The sequence below is a fragment of the Hemiscyllium ocellatum genome, chromosome 17 (genome assembly GCF_020745735.1).
Source record: "Hemiscyllium ocellatum isolate sHemOce1 chromosome 17, sHemOce1.pat.X.cur, whole genome shotgun sequence".
In the NCBI taxonomy this organism is placed as follows: domain Eukaryota; kingdom Metazoa; phylum Chordata; class Chondrichthyes; order Orectolobiformes; family Hemiscylliidae; genus Hemiscyllium; species Hemiscyllium ocellatum.
Window position 1 is genome coordinate 49735905 of NC_083417.1, and position 20676 is coordinate 49756580.

Genomic DNA, 20676 nt, shown 5'->3' on the forward strand with positions numbered 1-20676 from the left:
AACATATCACATGGATCATTCCAGAACCAGGGATCAGGGAGTTGCAGGGGAAGTATGTTTCCCATTTAAATGAATGGGTTCACTGCTATCTGCTGTTTCAAGCATTCGTGGTAGGTCTTGGAAAATATCCCCCTTGGGTAAGGGGGTCCACTGTAAACACAATGGCAATCACTGGGGAAATTTATAAGTCTCCTGGACCTGATAGTTTGCAATCTAGGATATTAATGCAAGTAGCTAAGAGATAGTGGATGCACGAACAGTAATGGTTGTGGTATAGGTGCTCTCTTCCTAATGGGGACCCTATCATGTTGTATAAGTGCAAATGACACTGTCCTCAGGTGCCAGGCTATTGGTCTTTTTCAAAAGTAACCAGAAGCTCATTTTTCAATTCCTAGCACCTGACTTTATTAGCTGCCCTTTCTGATCAGACAGTGCATACAACTACCTATGTATCTAAAATCAAGTTTGTTTTAAAATTGGACTCCCAGCATTTGAATACACCTTTGAGAGAATCGCAAATCTTCTCAAAACTTGCTAACACTTGAGAGAAGTTTTGATATTTTCCTTGTCACTAAGGTTATTTAAGATCATCTCTTTGATACCAATCTTGCAAAGGAAGCATAAATACAAATCTTCAAACTATATGGTTTTGAATTTAGTTTAAAAATTATTTTCTGGCAGGAAGGGCTTTCCATTTTCTTCCTTTTCCGAATAAAAGTAATCAGATTTGTTTTCATTGTCTAAGTTGAAAGAAGTACTAAGTTTTCATATCATTGAACTTCACTTACAGCCGTGCTTCACGATTTGTGTTGAAGTCCTTGGGTCGTGCATTTTTGTTCTGTATGGGCTTCATGGAAATTAAGGTGAAGGGAAAAAAGGCCGATGCAACAGAGGCACCGATTCTTGTCGTTGCTCCCCACTCAAGCTTCTTTGATGCAGCTGTGAATATCGTTGCTGATATGCCATCAACTGTCTCAAGAGCTGAGAATGCTGACATTCCGTTGTTTGGATGTGAGTTCTTTAAGAATTTAATCGTTGTTTCTAATGCATTGTTTGCATTAAGAGTCTCAAAATGTTGCTAAGTGCTTAACTTGATATGTGATAAGGTTGTTAAAATGTAACATTTTGTGAGTATTTTTCATGGAGTACAATATCTATGTAAACAAAAAATCAGTAAATAGCTTCAAAGAGACATTTTTCCTTTCTTGATCCATTTCAAGCATTTCACTGCCTGAAGGACAGCGGAAAAGGATTTACAAATATTAAAGTAGTGGAAATTGCGATCATAAGTAATATAATGCTCATTAGGCTTATTTAACAATCTTGCATTCTTATAAAGCTAACTAACCTCACAAACGAGATCTTTACCATGATATTTATCATTGATATTTATCAGTGCTATGATATTTTGCTTGTAACTATTGCGCACCTCAGTGAGCTATTATACATATTTGTTTCTTTTGATTCCCACCACCACTGTCGCAATGTAACTTTTTCTTTGCAACTCTCAGTGAAATGGATTGCATTTTAGTAAAATTTAAGTTTTGTTTGATAAACTAATGGTCACTCAAGACAGTAAAGGTTATGTATTCAGGTATGTAATCAGTGTCAAAACTAAGAAAGGGATCTGGTTTTTCAACTTGGTGATCAACTGTACCAGCAAGTGAGTTTTGGCTGTGAACAGACACCAATCTGGAGGTGTGGCTAGGTTGTCTGCATCTCAGCTAATAAGGACAGCAGGTGATCAAGAAGGCAGCAGACCACCACCTTCCCCAGGGCAATCTGGGTTGCCAATAAATGCCTGCTGAACCAGTGAAGCATGCATCCCGTGAGTTTAAAAGAAACAACCTTGGTCTAAGACAAAATGCAATAACTCCAGGACATACTTTACTCATTAAAGATATTTCTTAAAACTACCGTTCTGATCAACATTTGGGTACCTGACCTAGAAATTCTCTCACACGGATTAATGTCATAATTTGTTTTACTGTGACCTTGTAAAATGCCTTGGAATGCTTTGTTATATAGATGCTATATTAGTATAAATGATTGGAATGCATTTCCAATTACCAGCAATAAATGATGCCTGGTGGTAGAAGTGAAGACAAAATCAGATTTCTGCATTAAAAGTCCTTTCGAAGGAAAAGTTTTGGTACATTGTTAGCCTGGAGCAGAAAAAGCTTTATTCTACACCAATCTGATGATATTCCCAACCAGAATTGCTTAATGTTTAAAGTGACTGTTCAAAGTGGAAACTTGATCCCTTACTGAGAATTTTATTCCTTCATGTCAAGTATTTTTTTTTAAATTAGGTCTTTACCGAAGAACTCAATTACAACCACTGAAAAAAGAATTTCTAAGTAGCTTAACAGAGGCAGAGCATAAAGTACTAAGTAAAATATATCATAAAAAACAGTGTGTAACATGGGACTGAATAAAACTATTGTAGTCAAAATTATATCAATGCCTTATTAACTGAGGTTTTCAGTTTGAATAGGTGAACTTTTATTCTTTAACTTTAATTTGCGCTTCTACCTTCCACTTACTATGTTGTTCTTCAAGTTTTTTTTCAGGTAATATGACTGATTTAAAATAGTGTAATGAGAGAAGAAATAGTTTGTAAGGCCTTCTGTTTTGTGCTTTAGTATTACTGCAGTGTTCTCAACCTGTGTTGGTATCACGCCATGAGACAAATTCTCGAAGGAAAACTGTTGAAGAGATTACAAAGCGTGCACAATCGAAAGGAAAATGGCCTCAGGTATTTTAAACAAACATAACTAAATATGATTGTCTAAACTCTGACAGTTTATTTTAAAGACCTGGGACATTTTTAAGTATGCATCTTTGAAATACTACTCTTTTTCTTTCAAGCTGATGATTTTTCCAGAAGGTACCTGTACAAATCGTACCTGCCTCATCACTTTTAAATCAGGTGAGCTCATTGTTCTGTCAAATTTTTATGCTCATATCCTTGTGCACATATACCTTTTATACAGAGACTTTAAAATTTGAAGAGTAATCAGAGTTCAATTGTTCCACCTAAGAATATCCTATTTCGTTAGTAAAGAAAGAGTTAAAACTACAAAGGAGCAATTGATGGAATTTGAATTTGTACTTTTTTTGCTATTTGACTTTTTTAATATCACTTGAGCAAATTAGTAGAAGGACCTACTTTTTTTAAAAAATTATTTTATTGAGCGTTTACAAAATACAGTTCACAAAAAACAGTTAACATTTACAGCTGTATACAACAGCAATTTTACAAGGGAGAGAAGCAGCAAAACCAGGCCCCAAACCCTACCGTTCAACCAGTCTACAAGGAGATGAGGACAAACCTCAAATCCCAGTTTCAAACATGAAAAGACATCAACAATGACATTTGTACATAAAGAGCCAATCCAGTTAAATGAAAACAGTGCATACAATACAGAATCAGCAAGCCCCTGTCCCTCCCACCTTCCGGCCACTCTAAGGCAGCCCGCCCCTACACACCTTCTGGCTCTCGGTCCACCCCATGCCCCTTCCAGTTCTCGGTCCGCCCTTACACCTTTCAACCACCTCTAAGACTGCCCACCCTGGTACCCGCCCAGGTGAAAGGATCTACTTTATAAAGATATCAAACCTCATTTCTTTCCACATATATGTGGTGAGAATTCATTTCTTTCAAAGCCCTGAGCAAATGTAATTCACAAATCAACTTATTTTCACTGGGATTTCTGATGCCTTTAATTGATCTATTACTAGTAATTGGAAAACCTATTTTACTTATGGGCACATATTAATTATTACCCTCCTAAAACTGCCTTTTGAAGCAGGTTACTGGATAGGGATAGGATAAACTTAACGAATGCCAAAAGGTCCAAATATTTCATCTCAAATTTTCAAAGATCACATTCATGTTACACTGAATAATATGGCAAGATATAATCTTTGGTCTCTCCAGTCACGACATTTAATACTTGCAAAATTTTAAATCAAGAATTATTAAAACTTTCAATATTTTCTAGCTTCAAATAATTATTAGAATCTTAACTATTTCTGATGTTTGCAGGTGCTTTTATTCCTGGAGTCCCTGTTCAGCCTGTAATTATTCGATATCCAAACAGACTGGTGAGTTTTTATGTGTATAATGTTGTTTTATTTCATCTTCCATCTCTTCTGGTCCCTAAATCTCTTGTAACAATAGATACAATATGGGTGCAACTTTTACCTTCTGTAGTGGGCCACTGTCAGAGAGTGTAATTTTATTTTTAAAAAAACTAATGAGTCTTTTTTTTCACTATTGGCTGAAACTGTGCCAGTTCGGTCAGTCTCTTTTTAAGTTAAGGGACTAGTTAGCTTCTCCTGAGTTGCTCGAGGCAATTGCTCAAAAACACCAAGATTTTAAGCTCAGCATTTTAATGTTGAGGACTTTCAAATAGCATTTCTTAAGGAAACAGTCTATCTAAGATTTATGTTCTGATTTGTTTATTATATCTTAAACGTGTAAGTTTAATATTTATACAAGTCAAATAAAGTGTTCAAAATAATAGATTGAAATAAATAGCTCCAGTTACAGTTAATCTGAATAGAACATGTGGAACATCAATCATGTCACAAGATGTGACTTTAAAAAGTTGACATATTACAGTAAAAATATCAATGTGACTGTCAGAAGTATGACCAGATCATAACCTGTGAAGTCTAAGTAATGTAATTACAAATGCACAACCATTTGTCAACCATGTGCCACATTATCTCAAATGTTACTTTGTCTAAAGACTCCCAAGAGTATTTACTTATGGATATAGAAGAGATTTGGAACTTGGGCAGTTTTCCACATTGCTGTATGAATGTTAGTGTTGTAGTTGAACTGGAATAACTTCATTATTTGATTGAGGAAGTGCTTCTAAAGTCATGTGACTTGCTCTGTATAGTATCTACACTCTTTATAGCAAGCTGCAAACTATTCTTAGATTTTCCTCACCAATTTCACAACAATTAAGTTGTGATTTCAATATGTGACTCCATTAGATTTTGATTAGCGTTCACAAGTGTTTAATATTTCGCAAGCATTAAGTTGTAAGTGGCTAAACTGATTATTAAAAATATTTTCCAACAGGACACAGTTACATGGACTTGGCAAGGACCTAATGCGTAAGTTTTGTAGTGTAATTTAGAAAAGTTGAATAATGGCTGGTAATAAACCAGCTTGAGGGTTTATATCAAGATTCTGTTAAAAGCTGTGTAAAATTATAGGAGCATGTAAAATATATCTTTACAAAATAAATAAAGTTGAAGATGAATGAAATGTTGTGGAAGTTGTAATAGGGGAAGAAGCTGAGCAAAATCAATGCAGTGATGTTTCCACAACAAACAAAATGTCTTTCCAAATTGTTAGAAAGCTGCTTGGCCATTTAGTACTTATGACTGTGGCACCATATTTAGGAATAAGGTCACCTGGCACTAAGCAGATATGGGAAGTGCTTTTCTATTTTGGTGCCAACTACTTTAAGTAAAATGTGATCATTCATAGTGCTTAAATTCCTGTGTGTTAATTTCTGTCTCAGTTAATCTTCATAGTCAAACTAGACGCAAGAGAACGTGTGAGTCATTTTGTTCGGGGATATTGTAGCTTTTCCTTTCTTGTCATCCATCTTCCAGAAAAATACTAAAGTGAAATAGGCATAGGGCTAAGAATTTTTTCTTTTCAATTTTATTCTTTTCGTTTTTCCTATTTTCGTACTTTCCTCCCTCTGTGATGCATTATTACTTGACATCATAACTAGGCCCCAAACTACTTTGTGTCATTCTTCAATCATTGTTTCCATATCATGTTTTAATGCTGATTTATTATTTAATTTTGTATTTCCTCTGAAAACTTTGGTGAAATCATGAACTCATCATGCATTTTGACCTACGTTAATCACAAAAGATACTCAACAAAAAGAAAAGTGCTGCATGTGTGCAAATATTTTGGCTATTTGAAGTGACCACAGTAGAATAGCTGATAAAAATGTCTTCCGGCTCTGAGTTTGGAACAACAATTTTGTGGAGTTTTACCCCTTGTGTCCTTTAGTAGAGCCCGTTACAGTTAAGGGATCAGATGGTGGATCTCATGGAAGATCTGAGTTTGAGGTTGGGAGGAAAGAGGGGCTAGCCAAATAGGAGATTAGGTGGTGGAGAGAAGGGGTAAAGCTGCAGAGAGAGCTGCATGTATGAATTGAAGAGTAGAGAATTCGTGTGAATTAACAAGCACATTAGGCTTTGACAGAATAGGAGTTGAACAAGGGTTTTGCATGAGTTAGTTTGTGGAAGGCTGATAATGGAGCCAACATAGAGAATGCTTTTGGTAATACTTCAGAGAAACTCAGCCTTGATAGATAGCAACTTGAAGTTGCAACCGATCTCTAAAAGCCCTTCCTTATGAAATCTTTGAAGATGTTATCAACTCCTTGAATAAATGCTCACTCCTCTGAAGGTTTCTATTTCAAATCTACCTATTGTGATCCCTGTAGACACAACTTTAAACAGAGATTTTAATTGCCAACTTGAACATCTTGTTCAATTCCTTTTAATGTTTTAAACTTTATACTGTGACAATCAGCATTAACTAAGCATTACTTAGGTAACTAATACTGTAAATTACAGAAAAGACAAATCCTTGTTAATGTTCTATCACCACTGATAAACTACAATACATGTATATACTTGACAGCCGCCTTTCCACACAATTACTGCTTTGATAGGAAACAGTTCACTGTAGCTTCAAGATTCCAAAGGGTTCATTTTTCCATAGGTTCACTTGAGTTTTAACATCACTTAATTGGTAAAGTTTCTCTCCTTCAGGCTCATAATTGTTCTCAAACGACTTTCAACAGAAGACTGATTCTTTGTTCTCCTGGTTTTGTCAAGGCAAATCTCCTCGAGATTTTAGTTAGCCACAGGATATGTTTATTGGATCATAGACTGACCTTCCATCATGTCCTGCTTAGTAGGATACCAAAGAGCCCCTGTTTTCTCTCCTAGCCGCATCAGCATGCAAACTCTCCTGTATCACATGCGGCTGTGTAAATTAATATTGATATCTTTCCATTTTTAAGTTTTTTTTTCCCTGCATGCTTTCCTTGCTGATTTAAAACATGAAAACTATGTGGATTTTTTTAAACTGATTCATGGGATGGAGGTATCACTGGATGAGCCAACATTTATTATTCATTCCTAGTTGCCCCTTGAGAAGGTAAGTTGTCTCTTGAACTGCTGAAGTCCATTTGGAATGTACAAGCTCTCAATGCTATCAAGGAAGGGATGCCAGGAATTTGGGACAGTGATATTTTCCCAAGTCAGGATAATGATTGGCTTAAAGAGGAACTTACGGGTGTTGGTGTTCCCATGTATCTGCTTCTGTTGTGTTATTGGTTATTGCTTGGAAAGGTACTGTCCAAGGAGCTTTGTTTAATTTTGGCAGTGCATCTTTTAAATGGTACACACTGCTTCTATTCAGCAGTGTTGAAGTGAACAGATGGTTATGGATGTGGTACCAGTTCAACAGACTGCTTTGTTCTGGATGATGTCAAGCTTCTTATGTTGTTGGAGCTGCACTCATCCAGGCAAATGTGAAATATTCCATCATACCCCTGAATTGTGCCTTCTAAATGGTAGAATTGGAAGAGAGTAATGTGCTACAGAATCTCCAGCCTTTAACCTGCTCTTCACCACTGTACTGATATGGCTAGTCCAGTTCAGTTTCTGGTTGCTACAAACCCCCAGGGTGTTAGTGAGGTGTTCAGTGATGGTAATGCCATTGAATGTTGAGGTGCAATGTTTAACTTCTTTCCCGGTTAAGATTGTCATTGCATTTGCATGGCTCAGATATTACTTGCCACTTTTCAGCCTGAATCTGGGTATGTCTAAATTTTGCTGCAATTAAATGTGGACTGCTTCAGTCTCTGGGAATTCATGAATAGTGCTAAATGTTGTGCATTCATTGGCAAACATCATCACTTCTGACCATATAATGAGGGAAAGTCATTAGTGAAGCAAAGGAAGATGGTTGGTCTTAGGATACTGCCTCCCACAGAGATGGTCGAGAGCTCAAATGTCTGAACTCCCAACAACCAAAACCATTGTCCTTTGTGCCAGGTATGTCTCTAACCAGCAGAGAAGTTTTCCCTTAATTTCCATTGACTTATATTTTCAGGGCTCCTTGAAGCTGGATCCAGATGAATCTCTCCCCCTCCACCCCCAACCCCCCCTCCCCGGACTCAAGACCAGAACTTTCTTTTTTCCAGTTTTGAACGAAGGTTTTTATTGAGGTCAGGAGTTGATTATCACTGGTGGAACCCAAACTGTGCGACATTGAGTAGGTTATAGCTAAGCAAGTTCAGCTTGATAGTGGTGACACTGTCCATCACTTTACTGGTGATCAAGTGTAGACTGGGGTAGTAACTGGCCTGGTTGAACTTGTCCTCCCATTTGTGTATGGGATAAAACATAAGAACTAGGAGCAGGAGTAGGTCATCTGCCCTCTTGAGCCTGTCCCACCATTCAATAAGATCATGGCTGATCTTTTCGTGGACTCAGCTCCACTTACCCACACTCTTACCGTATCCCTTAATTCCTTAATTGTTAAAAAAAAATCTATCTTTAAAAACGTTCACTGAAGTAGTGTCAATTACTTCACTGGGCAACGAATTCCATAGATCTTACAACCCTCTGGGTGAAGAAATTCCTTCTCAATTCAGTCCTAAATCTGCTCCCTCTAGTCTTGAGGCAATGCCGTCTTGTCTTTTCTACATTTATCTTATTTATTCCCTTCATAATTTTATGTTTTTATTAGAACCTCCTCATTCTCCTAAATTCCAGTGAATATAATCCCGGTCTACTCAATCTATCCTCATAAACCAACCTCCTCCACTCCAGAATCAACCTAGTCAACCTCCTCTGCACCCCCTCTAGTGCCAGTACATCCTTTCTTAAGTAAGTAGACCAAAACTGCACACAGCACTCCAGGTGTGGCCTCACCAGCACTCTATACAGCTGCAACATAATCTCCCTGCTTTTAAAAATCCAATCCCTTTAGAAATGAAGGACAAAATTCCATTTGCCTACTGAATTACTTGTACCTGCAGACCAACCTTCTGTGATTCATGCACAAGGACACAGAGGTCCCTCTGCATAGCAGCATACTGCAACTTTTTACTATTCAAGTATTAATCCTTTTTACTGTTAGTCCTACCAAAATAGATGACTTCACATTTATTAATATTGTATTCCATCTGCCCCATCTTTGCCCACTCAATTAAAGTATCTCTGTTCCTCTGCAAAGTTTCACAGTCCTCTGTACACTTTGCTCTGCCACTCATTTTAGTGTCGTGCAAACTTTGACACACTACATGTGATCCCCAACTCCATATATTCTATATAAATTGTGAATAATTGCACTCCTAACACTGATCCCTGAGGCACACCCATTAGTTACTAATTGTCAACCAGAATAGCACTCATTTATTCTCACTCTTTGCTTCCTGTTAGTCAACCAATCCTCTATCCATGCTAATACTTTGTCCATAATGCCATATGTCTTTAGCTTATGTAGCACCTTTTTGAAGGTCTTTTGCAAATCCAGGTGCACCACATCCACCTTGTTCGTAATGTCTTCATAGAATTCCAATAGATTATTTAAGCATGACCTGCCTTTCATGAACCTATGCTGCATCTGCATTTCTATCTAGATGCCTTGCTATTTCTTCCTTAATAAAATTCGAGCATCTTCCCCATTACAGAGGTTAAGGTAACCAGTCTATAAATTCCCCATTGTCTACCTCACTTATTAAACAATGGACACGGTTGATGTTTTCCAATCTGTTGGAACTGCCCGGAGTCCAGTGAATTTTGGAAAATTACCACCAGTGTGGTTGCTGGTTCTCCCATCATCTCTTTTAGTACCCTGGGATACATTCCATCAGGGCCAGGAGACTTGTCTATCCTTAGCTCCGTTAGCTTGTCCAACGCTACTACTTCTGTACTACTAATAATAATAGTTTCCAGGTCCTCACCTACCTTCTTCTCTTTGTCAATTGCTGGCATGTTATTCATGTCCTCCACAGTGAAGACCATTAGAAAATACCTATAAAATGCCTCAGCCATTTCATCACATCCCATAACTAAATGCTCCTTCTCATCCTCTAAAGGACCAATCTTTATTTTAACCACTCATTTTCATTTTATATATTTATAGAAATGTTTGCTGTCTGTCTTTATATTCTGTGCTAGTTTATTCTCATGTTCTATCTTAGTTCTCTTTATAACTCATTTTGTGGCTTTCTGTTGACCTGTAAGGTCATTTCCCAATCTTCTAGTTTCCTGCTATTCTTAGCCACTTTGTATGCCTTCTCTTTCAGTTTGATAGCCTTCCTTATTTCCTTAGACACCCATGGCAGATTACCCCTTTTCTTATAATCCTTCCTTTTTACTTGAATATACTTTTGCTCAGCACTTTGAAAAATTGCTTTGAAAGCCTTCCACTGCTGGTCAATACTGCCACCATAAAATCTTTGTTTCCAGTCTACTTTAGCCAAGTCCTTCCTCATTCTATTGTAGTCTCCCATGTTTAAGCACAGGACTCTGATTTTGGATTTTATCTTCATGCTGTCCAGCTGTATTTTAAATTCAATCATACTGTGATCACTCCTTCCAAGAGCATCCCTAACTATGAGGACATTAATTATTCCTGTCTCATTACACAGGAGAAAGTGAGGACTGCAGATGCTGGAGATCAGAGCTGAAAATGTGTTGCTGGAAATGCGCAGCAGGTCAGGCAGCATCTAAGGAGCAGGAGAATCGACGTTTCGGGCATGAGCCGAAGAATGGCTCATGCCCGAAACGTCGATTCTCCTGCTCCTTGGATGCTGCCTGACCTGCTGCGCTTTTCCAGCAACACGTTTTCAGCTCCTTACACAGGACCAGATCGAAGATATCTTGCTCCCTCATCGGTTCCATTACATACTGTTCAAGAAAACTATCGGGGGTACACTGAATGAACTCCTTCTCAAGACTACCCTGATCGAGCTGGTTCGACTAATCGGAATGCAGATTAAAATCCCCCATGATAGTTGCTTACCATTTTTACAGGCAATAGTTATTTCTTTGATTATTGCCTGCCCCAATGTAATGTTACTATTTGGTGACCAAAGACTATGCCTATTAGTGATTTTTTTTTCCTCTTAGAATTTCTAATTTCCACCCAAATGGATTAAACCTTATTCTCCATAGAACCGATATAATTTCTCACTACTGCCCTGATGTTGTCCTTGAATATCAGAGCTACGCCACCTGCCTTACCTTCCTGTCTGTCCTTCCGAATAGTCTGATACCCCTGGATATTTAACTCCCAGTTGTGACCGTGTGTCTGTAATGGCTACTGACTCATAATCATTTATGATGATTTGTGCCATTAACTCATCGATCTTGTTACGAATACTACAAGCATTCAGCTAAAATGCCCTTATGCTAGTTTTCTTACCTTCGTGATTTCCAACATCTCTAATAGTATTGGGTTGGCATGGTGGCTCAGTGGTTAACACTGCTGCCTCACAGTGCAAGGGCGTTCGTTCGATTCCAGCCTGGGGCAACTGTGTGTGGAGTTTGGATAGTCTCCCCTTGTCTGCGTGGGTTTCCTCCCAAGACTCAAAGATGTGCAGGTTAGGTGAATCGGCCATTCTAAATTGTCTATAGTGGTCAGATATGTAGGCTTGGTGCATTAGTTAGGGGAAATGTAGAATAATAAGAATGGGTATGGGTGGGATTCTCTTCTGATGTACAAAGTTAAAAAACACGCAACACCAGGTTATAGTCCAACGGGTTTATTTGTCATCTTATTCTCCACAACCACCTGATGAAGAAGCAGCACTCTGAAAGCTATTGCTTCCAAATAAATTTGTTGAACTATAACCCTGATTTTTAACTTTGTACACCCCAGTCCAACACCAACTTCTCCAAATCACTCTTCAGATGGTCAGTGTAGACTTGTTGGACCAAGTGGCCTGTTTCCACACTGTAGGGATTCTAATCTCCTGTTTTATCCTTCCTTTTTTGTTTCTTTCATAGTCTGCTTTGTACTTGAACCCTCCTGCACACATGCTAACCTGGTACTTGCTCCCACGAGGAGGTTGAACAGTTCATCAACTTTACTAACACCTTCCATCCCGACCTGAAATTCACCTGGACTGTCTCAGACTCCTCCCTCCCCTTCCTAGACCTTTCCATTTCTATCTCGGGCGACCGACTCAACACAGACATCTATTATAAACCGACTGACTCCCACAGCTACCTGGACTACACCTCCTCCCACCCTGCCCCCTGTAAAAACGCCATCCCATATTCCCAATTCCTTCGTCTCCGCCGCATCTGCTCCCAGGAGGACCAATTCCAACACCGCACAACCCAGATGGCCTCCTTCTTCAAGGACCGCAGATTCCCCCCAGACGTGATCGACGATGCCCTCCACCGCATCTCCTCCACTTCCCGCTCCTCCGCCCTTGAGCCCCGCTCCTCCAACCGCCACCAAGACAGAACCCCACTGGTTCTCACCTACCACCCCACCAACCTGCGCATACAACGTATTATCCGCCGCCATTTCCGCCACCTCCAAACGGACCCCACCACCAAGGATATATTTCCCTCCCCTCCCCTATCAGCGTTCCGCAAGGACCACTCCCTTCGTGACTCCCTTGTCAGATCCACACCCCCCACCAACCCAACCTCCACCCCCGGCACCTTCCCCTGCAACCGCAGGAAATGTAAAACTTGCGCCCACACCTCCACACTCACTTCCCTCCAAGGCCCCAAGGGATCCTTCCATATCCGCCACAAGTTCACCTGTACCTCCACACACATCATCTATTGCATCCGCTGCACCCGATGTGGCCTCCTCTATATTGGTGAGACAGGCCGCTTACTTGCGGAACGCTTCAGAGAACACCTCTGGGCCGCCCGAACCAACCAACCCAATCACCCCGTGGCTCAACACTTTAACTCCCCCTCCCACTCCACCGAGGACATGCAGGTCCTTGGACTCCTCCACCGGCAGAACACAACTACACGACGGCTGGAGGAGGAGCGCCTCATCTTCCGCCTGGGAACCCTCCAACCACAAGGTATGAATTCAGATTTCTCCAGCTTCCTCATTTCCCCTCCCCCCACCTTGTCTCAGTCGGTTCCCTCAACTCAGCACCGCCCTCCTAACCTGCAATCCTCTTCCTGACCTCTCCGCCCCCACCCCACTCCGGCCTATCACCCTCACCTTGACCTCCTTCCACCTATCCCACCTCCATCGCCCCTCCCCCTAGTCCCTCCTCCCTACCTTTTATCTCAGCCTGCTTGGCTCTCTCTCTCTTATTCCTGATGAAGGGCTTATGCTCGAAACGTCGAATTCTCTATTCCTGAGATGCTGCCTAACCTGCTGTGCTTTGACCAGCAACACATTTGCAGCTGTGATCTCCAGCATCTGCAGACCTCATTTTTTACTTAACTTTTATTTACCATTGTACTTCCTGTCACTCTCCCCGCTCACCGACTCACTGGTTTAAAGTCCTAGTGACCAGCCTATTTATCCTTTTCTCTAGAACACCTGTTTTACATCAGTTCAGGTGGAGATTGTCCCATTAGTACAGATCCTCCTGTTCCAAAACTGATGCCATTTCACCATGAAATGGAACCCCGCATTCGCACACCACTCCCTTCGCATGTGTTTACTTTCCTAATTTTCTTATCCCTAAGCCAATTTGCACCTGGCTCGGGCAGTAATCCAGCGATTATGACCCTTGCAGACCTGTTCCTTAATTGTATTCCTAGGGATCTCCCTGGACAGTAGTTTTCTGAATTGTCTGAGAAGTGCCATTGTAAAAGCAGTACTGGGACAGCTTGGCCAGGGACATAACAAATTCTGGAGTACACAACTTCAAGGTTACTGGAACTTATCAGGACCCATAGCCTTTGCTGTGTCCAATGTAATGAACTGTTTCTTGATATCATGTTGAGTGAATTAATTTGGTTGAAGCCAAATGCTAACAACCTTACCATAAGGCCAAAATAGATCTTTTAATTAGCACTTCTGACAGAAGATTGTTGCAAGTTCCTCAGCCTTGTATTTTGTGATGATGCATTATTGAGGAATGGGCTATTTTTGGATCCTCCTGCTCCTCCATTAATTTGTAATTGTCCATCTCCTTGAATGTTGGATGTGGTAAAACTGCAGAGCTTAGATTTGATTCATGTCTTCTGGAATTACTTAGTTCTGTCCATTACTTGCTGCTTATGATGTTTGCACATAAGTATCCATGTTTGATAGCTTCCAGTTAAAACTTCTGTTAAGGTTTGGTCTGCTCTTGACGTACCCTCCTGTGCTGTGTATTGAACCAGGGTTAATCCCTGGCTTGATAGTAATGATAGAGTGGAGGATATTCTGGACCATGAAGTGCAGGTTATTTAGGACTAAATTCTGCTGCAGGTGGCCCACCATGTCTCATGAATGCCTAGCCTTGTTTGCTGGATATACTGAAGTCTACATCATTTAGCACTGTAATAGTGCCACATAACACAATGACCGGTATTCTCAATATGAAGGTGGGACTTCATCTCCATAAGGGCTATGTATTTGTTGGTCACTCAAATGAAACAGTCATGGACAGCTGCATTCGTGGCAGGCTTTGTCAGCATCTTGTGGTTATTATCAACTAGAACCTGAACTGGACTAACCATTTAGATACAATGGCTGCAAGAGCAGGTCAGAGACTAAAGGTCCTGCAAGTGATTAACTGACCTCCTGACTCCCCACAGCCTGTCCACCATCTACAAGGCACAAGTCAGCTGTGTGATTAAATACTCCTCTCTTGCCTGGATGTGTGCATCTCTAACAGCACTCGAGAAAGTTAACACTGTCAAGGGCAAGGCATTTCACTTGTAACCACAACCACAAATATCCACCCCCTCCACCACCAATGCTCATTAGCAGCAGAGAATGACATCCATAAGATGCATAGCAGAAATTCACAAAGGCTACTCAGACAGTACCTTCCAAATCTATCAGCAGCACCATCCGGAAAGGCAAGGACATGAATACATTGGAACCATCCAAGCCAATCATCATTCTGACTTGAAAATACATCATCATTCCTTTAGTGTCATTAAGTCAAAATCCTGGAATTCCCTCTTTAATGGAGCAATTCAAGAAGGCAGCTCACCACCATCTCAAGGGCAACTAGAGTTCAGGAATAAATGCATGCCCAGGTAGTAGCGCCAAAAACTGATGAGTGAAAATTAAAAAAAATAAGAGGTGGAGGTTAACTTTTCTTTTCTTGGTTTCATCACCATTTGCCACAGACCCATCTAGTAGCTACGTTGTTCAGACTTGACCAGCCCAGTCTGTACTGATACTACTAAGCCATCACTGGTGGTGGTCATTGGAAGCCCTCACCATGAACACATTTTACACTCCTGCTACTTGTGCTACTTCCTCCAAGTAGTGTTTAACATGCAGTATGCTGATTTATTAGCCAAGAGAGCAAAGTGGTAATCAGCCAGAGGTTTCTTTGTCTATGTCTGACCTAATGTGTGACATCATGAGGGCCTGGATCAATGTTGAGTAATCCCAGGGCACCTCCCTCCCAGCTATGATAATGTTCTGCAATCTTTGCTGCGTCTATGCTGTCTCTGGGATAAGACTTTCCCAATGATGGTAAGAAGGATTTTGCAACTTTAACAGGGTTGAGATCGTGGTTCTTTATTCTCATGCTTTAGTGAATGTCTGGTAGTATATTCTGGTTTTGCAACATTTTAAGTTGTGTCTTTCACTCTTTAAAATGCAGATTCTATTGATGGTCAAACACATCATTTTGGACCTTCAGTTTTCTCTCAGCAATTTTTGTGACAGGGATCAGAATGCTTTTCGCTTGTCCTGGAAATATTTTCATTGATTTTGAGGACTTGAACGAAATTCCACTTTGGGTGTTGCTACATACTAAATTAATAATGATGGGTTTTCTCTATTGTTATAAAACGGCATAGTCTGCATGAGGCTAACATTATTGCACACAATGTATGTACAACTTGTGTGTACAATACATTGTGCAGGCATGTCATTATTAATAACAATAATCTGCATGTCCTTGTTCACTCCAGTCTGCATTTTTTGATAGAATAGGGGATGAATATGCATCCATCACTTTCCACAAACTTCAAATGAGTGGAATCGTACAACCTTACATTTTCCTTGCTGAAGTACTGTACATAAGAGAACCCTGTGGGACTGTAGGGATTGTTTAAGTCCTTTTGTTCTCACCATTATTAAGGGTTGTGTTGTTTGCCACAAAGAAACCATCCTTGCCAGTACCATGTCGTCCTATATTGAGTAGTATTGGTTCAAATGTAATTCTTAAGGATTCACAGGAAAGCCCAGTACAGGTTAGAACATAGAAAAATACAGCGCAGTACAGGCCCTTCGGCCCTCGATGTTGCGCCGACCAAAGTCTACCTAACCTACACTAGCCCAATAACGTCCATATGCTTATCCAATGCCCGCTTAAATGACCATAAAGAGGGAGAGTTCACCACTGCTACTGGCAGGGCATTCCATGAACTCGCAACCCGCTGAGTAAAGAATCTACCCCTAACATCTGTCCTATACCTACCACCCCTTAATTTAAAGCTGTGTCCCCTGGTAACAGCTGACTCCATTAGCGGAAAAAGGTTCTCACTGTCAACCCTATCTAAACCCCTAATCATCTTGTACACCTCTATCAAATCTCCCCTAAACCTTCTTTTCTCCAATGAGAACAGCCCCAAGTGCCTCAGCCTTTCCTCATACGATCTTCCTACCATGCCAGGCAACATCCTGGTAAACCACCTCTGCACTCGTTCCAATGCCTCCACATCCTTCCTATAGTATGGCGACCAAAACTGCACACAATACTCCAGATGAGGCCGCACCAGAGTCTTATACAACTGCAACATGACCTCAGGACTCTGGAACTCAATTCCTCTACCAATAAAGCCCATATGCCTTCTTCACAGCACTATTTACCTGGGTGGCAACTTTCAGAGATCTGTGTACATGGACACCAAGATCCCTCTGCTCGTCCACACTAGCAAGTAGCCTACCATTAGCCCAGTAATCCAACTTCTTGTTACTCCTACCAAAGTGAATGACTTCACACTTAGCTACATTGAACTCCATTTGCCACCTTTCTGCCCAGCTCTGCAACTTATCTATATCCCGCTGTAACCTGCCACATCCTTCTTCGCTGTCCACAACTCCACCGACTTTCGTGTCATCCGCAAACTTGCTCACCCAGCTTTCAAGCCCCTCCTCTAGGTCATTTATAAAGGTTGTAGTTGGTTTTCACAATTTCATAAAAGTTACTTGCAAATGCTGAAAATGAGAAGTGAAATGAACAAGTTTTCCATCTCCCTGTATGTCTAGAAATAAATCCTTACTTCAACATGAAGATTAAAAAATTGAGTTTCACAATGCCACTGGTGTCAATACTTAGGGGCTGACAGGAGTTAAAAATGGCACTGTCAACTTCTGCAGGTCTCTGAAGCTCACCACACTTGGATGGACCATTCTTGTTTTTGAATCATGCAGGATGGGCAGAACATAGTGACATTGTCTCTAATGCTGATTTGGTGCTAAACTGCCACTTTAGAACCTGTAGATCCACTCCCCGAGGGCACTATGAAAGAATTTTAGGAAGCTCCTTTTGACTTCCTGTTACTGCTGCAGTTAGTGGAAATACTGTGCTTATGGTGTTGGAACTCTCAGTTGTGGAGAGTCAGAACAGAGAAGTGTTCTACTTTTCCAAAGACTAGGGTGGAGTTTGAAGTCTTCTGTGTAGAAAATACTTAGAAGTACAGGTCAATTTTTGTCATTTTCTCTCCTGTCCTCAAGAATGAAAGTACTGTGTTCAAATAATAGTGGTTATTTGTTTACTTTGTAAGCCACATGGCCACTGTTCTGAGGAATAGAAGGTGACTCTAGGGATTAAGACCATCCTTGTGTGGTGAGATTCTGTCCTAATGTCTGACAGAACTTTCTGTAATTTATCTCTGATTAGATAGAGAACAATGCCATAATTTTTACTAAAGTCAAAAATAGGACTGGAACATTTTTAAGGAATTTCCTTCCAACATTGGTCTTTCTAGTAGATCTTCTAATGGTATTCTGAAGTTTCTTGCGAGAAAATGGAGTCTTTAGTGCTCTCTAGTTTATCAATATATTAATCTATTAATAGTATTTGGTGTCTGCTTAATGTTTGTTTGGTGACATGGTTGAGATTCACCTATCCCTATGGTTTACCACATATTTATTTGCCATTCCATAACACAATATTTGGTGGCCTGTAAAATAACTGATACTGTTGAACCTTTCTTAATGGCAGACTGTCTTGTAAGTGTACTGAGAACATCTTAGTTGTATTTCTTAAACTAGCCCATCTGAAATTTGACTTTGACTTGAGGTTTCCCAATTCTCATCTAATATAGTGTAAATGCATGTCTTGCTCATAGATCGGAAATCTTGCTAAAAGACTTCTGCTAATTGAGGTCAGTGGAAAATATTTAGTTTTTTTGGAAAGATAGTAAGACATGATTTGAAGGTATTAAGAGTGCAAACGTGGTCAGGAGTAGTTTTAATGATCATGAGAACTGCATGTGATGTGATGTCCTTTTTACTTTAAGAAAAAATACCAAATATATTCTTTAGGAGATGGCAAAAATGATTAATGGAAAAAATATAACAAGATTTTATTTTAAATGGATGCATTTTCTTAAACAGCAGTATTTTGTTTTAATTTTCTAGTTCAAGTTTTTTTTTAAGTATCCTGTCTCTTAGATTAATCAGCAGTAAAGGAAGTTACCACTAATCTAAAGTTTTAATCAGTTTCCTGTTCATACTAAAGGTTTGGTTGCTAAGTGTGGTTTTTCTTTTCTAAAAGTAGAGAATATGCTACATTTTGGTGTTATACAAGTGTTCGTCGAAAAGAATGTAGGTTTTGTTTTTATGGTATTTTGTGCAGTAACTAATAGTTTATAAGGTTGAAGATAAATAGGTAACAAGCCATTACTTTTTAATTCATCTATCCAGGAAGATCCTGAGTGGAGAGAGCAGAGTAAAGCATGATGGTAATGTTTCTGGAGAGATAACCTAAAGACGTGTACATGAATTTAGATTCCAACATGCCAGTTGGAGGAATTTTCATTCATTTAAAAAATGACATTGGAATAAAAAGCTTGTAATGATCATTCAGAAACTCCTGGGCCTATTCCTATGCCATCAGGACTGTAGTTACTACTCTGACTCTTATGATATGATTAGATTAGATTCCCTACAGTGTGGAAACAGGCCCTTCGGCCCAACAAGTCCATACCGAACCTCCGAAGAGTAGCCCACCCAGATCAATTCCCCATATTCACCCCTGACTATGGGCAATTTAGCATGACCAATTCACCTAATCTGCGCATCTTTGGATTGTGGGAGGAAACCCGAGCACCCGGAGGAAACCCATGCAGACATTGGGAGAATGTGTAAACTCCACACAGACAATTACCCAAGGAAGGGATCGATCCTGGGTCCCTGGAGTTTGAGGTAGCAGCACTAACCACTGAGCCACTGTGCCGCCCCTCAAAAATGACCTGAGAAGCCAGCCACTCAGTTATCTCAAGCTGCTAAAGAAAAGTCACGTAAAAGAACTGAAATGAACACTTAGCATTAACCCAAACAACAGAAGTGATAACATATCCTGCCCAGCTGTCCTTACAAAGTCCTCATCATTGTCTGGGAATCGGTGCCAAATTTGGGAGATTTGCCCCACAGATTAGTCAAGCAATAACCTGACAGTCAAATTTACATAATAATATCTTCCATGTAATGTCCCAATCCTAATGATCCATGGGTATAGCCCATCTCAGCAACCGATCAAATCCACTAGAGGTGCCATCAATGTTATGGACCGGAGGGAGTTGTCCTAGAAGTCTTCAACATTGATCTTTAGATCCTATAATTTCTCATAGTATCAGGTAAATAAGGAAACCTCCTGATTGCTACTCAGGACTGTACCTCAGCTGATAAATTTACTTCATGTTAAATCTCACTTGGGAGAGGTATTGAGTAGTAAGGCCGCAGAACATGCTCTGGGTGGCACTTCCAATGTCCATCACAAAGATTAACTCAGTAGCAACACTACTGATGGATTGGACTCAGGACTGAAGGTCATGTCTACCAGACTCTGACAAGTGGTGAAAGAAACGAGCATGGAAAATCTAGAGTCTCCTCTTTCATCAGTCTACCAGATGCCAATGGCATCTGTTCTTGACAGTTTTAGTAGAAGTGGCCATATCACGTCCTTGCACAGGCGAGGTTACGCACCTCACCGTGTTAAGTGGCACTATCACTGTGACCATCTGCAGAATTGCACTCAGCAACAATCTAACCTCATTATTATGAATCGACTCTTAAAGTCTCATTTGTCATCGCCTCCCAACCCACACGCTATACCACAGAGAAGTGCAGGGTAGCAGAACGTGTTGGACCAACACCAGTGTTTACTTTAAGTTGTGCAGCAGCTCTGAGGACCCACAAATGACGATATGCATGTTGATGCATTGACTTCCAGTTTTGGAAGTTACAGCCGTGCATGGATC

General features: G+C 40.2%; 1 protein-coding gene across 1 annotated transcript in view; it reads left to right on the forward strand.

Annotated features, from left to right (window-relative positions):
• The window catches only part of lpcat2 (lysophosphatidylcholine acyltransferase 2), a 69975-nt gene that overhangs the window by 13646 nt on the left and 35653 nt on the right, over window positions 1-20676 (forward strand). The window contains exons 3-7 of the mRNA XM_060837730.1: window positions 791-1011; window positions 2646-2758; window positions 2872-2932; window positions 4052-4110; window positions 5102-5136. Of these exons, the coding sequence (XP_060693713.1) occupies window positions 791-1011; window positions 2646-2758; window positions 2872-2932; window positions 4052-4110; window positions 5102-5136 (489 nt within the window). The remainder of the gene's footprint in view (window positions 1-790; window positions 1012-2645; window positions 2759-2871; window positions 2933-4051; window positions 4111-5101; window positions 5137-20676) is intronic.